At 40.1% G+C, this 6,329-nt stretch overlaps 1 protein-coding gene across 1 annotated transcript in view; it reads left to right on the top strand.

The window, feature by feature from the left end:
• Positions 1-6,329, top strand: part of grm5b (glutamate receptor, metabotropic 5b) — an 80,628-nt gene that overhangs the window by 66,215 nt on the left and 8,084 nt on the right. The window contains exons 11-13 of the mRNA XM_037677370.1: positions 5,387-5,504; positions 5,603-5,789; positions 5,986-6,144. Of these exons, the coding sequence (XP_037533298.1) occupies positions 5,387-5,504; positions 5,603-5,789; positions 5,986-6,144 (464 nt within the window). The remainder of the gene's footprint in view (positions 1-5,386; positions 5,505-5,602; positions 5,790-5,985; positions 6,145-6,329) is intronic.

The following is a 6,329-nucleotide window of genomic DNA, read 5'->3' on the forward strand; positions in this document are numbered from 1 at the left end:
GAGTTTTTAAATGTCACGTCGAGTATTCGTGGTGACGTCATTACGTCGCCGTTACTTCACTGCGTCACGTGATCCGCACCGGGCGCGGTCTACAAAATGGATTCCTCCAAGCAGACAGATGGAGCAGAGCAGGCCCAGTCTTGGCAAACAGGTAGAAATGCATCAATAGTATGAAAATATTTTACTAAAAATTAATCTTCCGGTTCAACTACCGTAAGGAAACAGAAAATTAATTAACTTCCTGACTGTTTGGAGCTCGTTGCGAACCGGTGTTACACCATATTTTGTGACCACCGTATATTGTGACCATAGGGGGCGGTGTTGCTGTTGTAGGTCACAGAATATGGTGTAACACCGGGTCCAATCGACCGAACCAGAACCAGCTTCCTCTGACCTTGTTTCACAAACTAAAAGCAAAAAATATTCATTTCTGAACCTATAAAAACATCTATAAACTTATTAATCTCTAAAACTAAACTTAATGTGCACCACAGCTGGTGGTGGTGCGAGGTGGTCGACCCCCCCACTGTTTTTAGTTTCATTTTTGACGTGCTGCACGTTTCTTTCACTTTTGCAGCTTAATAATAAAAACTAATAGTTTAGTTGTTCCTGTGATTTATTTGCAGTATGATAAATGGTAGGAGCAAATTATACGCTCCCAATGTTTTGAGCCTTTTTTGCGGTTTTATTTATTTATTTATTTTTGTATCTTTAGATCCTATGATGTCATCAAGTACTCGAGTTCTACTCGAGTTTTACTATGTTGATGTAGAGTTTAAAAATTATGTAGTCGTTCAACCCCTTATTTATATACTTTGTATATATATATATATATATATATATATATATATATTCGTCTTTTAGCGTTACTATTGTTTAATTATAAGAACTAAAGCAGCAGAAGCAGCCTCTCGCACCGTGAGACACAGACTGAGCGCACTCCTGCTGCATCGCTGTCTCCTTTGAGGACCAGAAGTTTCGTCACATGCGCAAGTTGCACGTGTCTGTTCGATGATGATGACACTCAGAACACATTAAAATCTGTTTTTGTTTAGTTATTTTGTACACACACACACACGCACGCACGCACGCACGCACGCACGCACGCACACACACACACTACCCAAGCAATATTTAATCTAATAATCAAAGATTTTCAACCTAATAAACAATGGCTGATAGTCGAATCAATAGCTTTGTTTACATGAGCAAATTTTTTTTTGATTGGATTGAAATGTTTTCAGATTAAATCATCTGAATGTATCGTTTACATGGGCACAATCCGATCATAAGTGTTCACATGCAGCAAGCTTTTATTCAGAACAGAAGTACTGAGTGGTAAACTTTCCTTAAAAAAACACCAAAGAAGTTCTACTTCCTTGATGAACGTAAACAAACCTCAGTGTCCAAAATGGACCTGCGACCGGTTTTAACGACGGTGGAGACGTTACTGCACTCCCTGACTGAGCTGCAGGTGATACAGATCATTTTGAGCTCTTTCAAAGTTTCTAGTAGAAATGTGTCACTCACTGACCAGTTTTACTTCCCCGACATATTAACATCTAGCCAGGTGGAAATACGTGAGGTAGACAGGTCGCACATGAGCAGTCAGGTCAGTTTTCCATAATCTGAAAAAAATGATCAGATTAAGTGTTTACATGCACACAGTTTAGATTATGAATCAGCATAAACCACCCGTCTCATTCTGATTACAAATTCATTCGGATCGAGCTGAATCAGCTCAGAATAATCTGAATGGGGTGTTTACAACGCATTTTTATTCCGAATGGCCGTTTAATCCGATTACTTATGCCCATGTAAACATAGTTAATGAATAAGCATACCAGAACTTTTAACAACAAATGGTTTAAATTTTATTTTGAGCATGTTGCCAATGACATTTTAAGCTTCATTTGCATTACCCTAACTTTGCGATAGTTTGTGCTATCAGAAAATCTCTTAACGATTTCTAAAAACTGAGAAAGTGCACTTTACAACCAATTAGATTTATTACAGTAGCCTGACTCTTCCATGAAACAGCCCCTCTGTGTTCCTCCTCCCACACAGACATGACATAAACATGTGAGCTCAGCCCACTCTTGTCACCTCCTTCTACTGTATGCGGAACGAGGGGGTTAGGGGGTTAAATCAGGAACTGTCCCCCCCAATCGGGACAGTTGAAAACTTTTTTCCCCCCACTTTCATTTTTACAGATGACGAAGATCCATTGCAGCGATAGGGAGCATTAATTTATGTCTATTTGACATGGTTGTCAACCGGACAACCTTGAGTCGAGATCTGGTTGTCCAAGACAAAAATACAGTAGTATATATATATATATATATATATATATATATATATATATATACAGGTCCTTCTAAAAAAATTAGCATATTGTGATAAATGTCATTATTTTCCATAATGCAATGATAAAAATTAAACTTTCATATATTTCAGATTCATTGCACACCAAGTGAAATATTTCAGGTCTTTAATTGTTTTAATTCTGATGATTATGGCATACAGCTCATGAAAACCCAAAATGCCTGTCCCAAAAAATTAGCATATCATGAAAAGGTTCTCTAAACAAGCTATTAACCATCTGAATCAACGACGTAACTCTAAACACCTGCAAAAGATTCCTGAGGCTTTTAAAAACTCCCAGCCTTGTTCATTACTCAAAACCGCAATCATGGGTAAGACTGCCGACCTGACTGCTGTCCAGAAGGCCATCATTGACACCCTCAAGCAAGAGGGTAAGACACAGAAAGAAATTGCTGAACGAATAGGCTGTTCCCAGAGTGCTGTATCAAGGCACCTCAGTGGGAAGTCTGTGGGAAGGGAAAAGTGTGGCAGAAAACGCTGCACAACGAGAAGAGGTGACCGGATCCTGAGGAGGATTGTGGAGAAGGGCCGATTCCAGACCTTGGGGGACCTGCGGAAGCAGTGGACTGAGTCTGGAGTAGAAACATCCAGAGCCACCGTGCACAGGCGTGTGCAGGAAATGGGCTACAGGTGCCGCATTCCCCAGGTCAAGCCACTTTTGAACCAGAAACAGCGGAAGAAGCGCCTGACCTGGGCTACAGAGAAGCAGCACTGGACTGTTGCTCAGTGGTCCAAAGTACTTTTTTCAGATGAAAGCAAATTTTGCATGTCATTCAGAAATCAAGGTGCCAGAGTCTGGAGGAAGACTGGGGAGAAGGAAATGCCAAAATGCCAGAAGTCCAGTGTGAAGCACCCACAGTCAGTGATGGTCTGGGGTGTCATGTCAGCTGCTGGTGTTGGTCCACTGTGTTTTATCAAGCGCAGGGTCAATGCAGCTAGCTATCAGGAGATTTTGGAGCACTTCATGCTTCCATCTGCTGAAAAGCTTTATGGAGATGGTTTCATTTTTCAGCACGACCTGGCACCTGCTCACAGTGCCAAAACCACTGGTAAATGGTTTACTGACCATGGTATTACTGTGCTCAATTGGCCTGCCAACTCTCCTGACCTGAACCCCATAGAGAACCTGTGGGATATTGTGAAGAGAAAGTTGAGAGACGCAAGACCCAACACTCTGGATGAGCTTAAGGCCGCTATCGAAGCATCCTGGGCCTCCATAACACCTCAGCAGTGCCACAGGCTGATTGCCTCCATGCCACGCCGCATTGAAGCAGACATTCATGCAAAAGGATTCCCGACCAAGTATTGAGTGCATAACTGAACATGATTATTTGAAGGTTGGCCTTTTTTGTATTAAAAACACTTGTCTTTCATTGGTGGGATGAAATATGCTAATTTTTTGGGACAGGCATTTTGGGTTTTCATGAGCTGTATGCCATAATCATCAGTATTAAAACAATTAAAGACCTGAAATATTTCAGTTGGTGTGCAATGAATCTGAAATATATGAAAGTTTCATTTTTATCATTACATTATGGAAAATAATGACCTTTATCACAATATGCTAATTTTTTGAGAAGGAACTGTATATATGCACCAACTGCATGCTTCCTCAAAACTTTCGAGATCTGTGGCATTGTGCTGTGTGATAAAACTGCACATTTTAGAGTGGCCTTTTATTGTGGTCAGCCTAAGACACACTTGTGCATTAATCGTTCTGTCTCATCAACATCTTGAAATGACACACCTGTGAGGGGGGTGGATTTTCTCAGCAAAGAAGTGTTCACTAACACAGATTTACATAAATCTGTGAACAATATGAGAGATAAAGGCCTGTTGTATTAACAATGTTTTTGATCTTTGAGTTCAGCTCATGAAAAATGGGAGCAAAAACTAAAGTGTTGCATTTATATTTTTGTTCAGTGCATATTATAAAGTGCACTTTAAGTGGAAGTGTGCAAAATTCTGCTGCCTGACATTATATCTTTGTCCTTTTTCAATCCTCTTGGCTCCTGTACTTAACAAAAAGGCAGTGGTGTATTCCTGTCGACCTAATCACATCGCCGATTTAATAAACTTTGCTGTCTGTGTTAAAGCACTTAAATCTATAATGACTGCTCTGTTCTCATCTTCTCTTTTCATATTGCCATGCTGAACTAACAGGCTTGCAACAAGTGCATGCATCTTTGTGAAGCAATATAAAAATGGGAATAAAAAGTCCAAGACAAAAATCTGCATTCAGAAAATCAGGCAGATAGCATCTACTATCATTAAACTAGGAAGTAATTGGAACTGTCCCTTTAATTAATGACACCTTATCTTTTTACCAGTGAAGAAGACGGAAATGGAGGAGTGAGAATTAGGGGACAAGGTAGGACGGAAAAAGAAGTGGGGAGATAAGGGAGATATAAAAAGAGCAGAATAATTGATGAGGTATTACTGGAGGTGTTAAGACACAAATGGAAGAAGAAGCATCTAAGGAGTATATTTTAACATTTATTATAGAATACTAGTGTTAATTTGACGTTGTGGAGTTATTTTACATTTGTACAAAAGGGAGCGCTAATAGTGCTCTATACCCAGAACCTCCACAGTCTTCTTCTAACTTGTGTACAACTAAACTAAATTCATAGCATTTTAATGACGAGCTGTTAGCACATACAACCTTCTGCTTCAGACATACTGTACAACATCTGGTCACCCAAATGATTATTGAGCATATGTTCCAACTTTTATCTGTTGCTTGTTTTACTGGACACTGAAAGCCTTTGTGCACTCGAGTTGATGAAGCAATGTAAAAATGTTTAAGAGAAGTATAAAACGGTGAGGGGAAAACAAAATAAGAAAACCTGCTGTTAAATGTCAAAAGTGCCCCATTGTTAACAAAAAAGAAAGATTTTAAATTATTCAATTATACAACTTTCCTTACTTTGAAACAAGAGTTTTGCCCAGTTTTATTTAAAGAAATGCCGTTTCATGCATTTACATTGTTTACCTCCAGGTTGTGACCCAATACCAGTGGAGTACCTGCGGTGGGGAGACCCTGAACCCATAGCTGCTGTGGTCTTTGCCTGTCTCGGTCTGATGGCCACGTTCTTTGTCACTGCGGTCTTCATCCGGTAGCAAATCGCTTTCTGAATTCCTGCATGTTTAAATTCTTTCTGGTGTATTTTATTTGTCTTCACTAATGAAACTCCTGTTTAATGTGTGTGTTCAGTTTTCGGGACACCCCTGTTGTGAAATCCTCCAGCAGGGAGCTGTGCTACATTATTCTAGCAGGGATCTGCCTTGGATACCTGTGCACCTTTACCCTCATAGCAAAGCCCCATGTCATCCACTGCTACCTCCAACGACTGGGAATCGGCCTGTCACCTGCCATGAGCTACTCTGCTCTTGTCACTAAGGTGAGAACTAGATAAGGAATGTTGTGATGAAATTGCAGTAAAGTCTTCACTGGAAATGAGTTGGGGTTTTTCATTACAAATATATAATAAATGCAGTGACTAGAGTGTAGAAATACTAAAAGCAAATGGCAAGAAATAGATGCAGCATGTTTGGTAAATGTAGTTTGTCCTAACGATGATTTGTCTGTGACTCCAGACAAACCGCATCGCTCGGATCCTGGCAGGAAGCAAGAAGAAGATCTGTACAAAGAAGCCTCGCTTCATGTCTGCCTGTGCTCAGCTGATCATTGCCTTCCTCCTCATACTGCTGCAGCTGGGCATCATAGTGGCTCTTTTTCTTATGGAGCCACCAGAGGTAAGCCTTGTGTGAGGCACTTCAGAGAAGGTTCATATACAGTAGATCCTCGTTTATCGCGGGGGAGCCATACCCTGAAGCCCCGCGATAAGTGAAAACGGCAAAGTAGGGATATTAGCAAAGTAGTAAGTAGTAGTTTATATATATATATATATATACATATACATATATATACATATACATAT

Source organism: Nematolebias whitei, chromosome 6 (genome assembly GCF_014905685.2).
Source record: "Nematolebias whitei isolate Nwh7 chromosome 6, NemWhi1, whole genome shotgun sequence".
Lineage (NCBI taxonomy): Eukaryota > Metazoa > Chordata > Actinopteri > Cyprinodontiformes > Rivulidae > Nematolebias > Nematolebias whitei.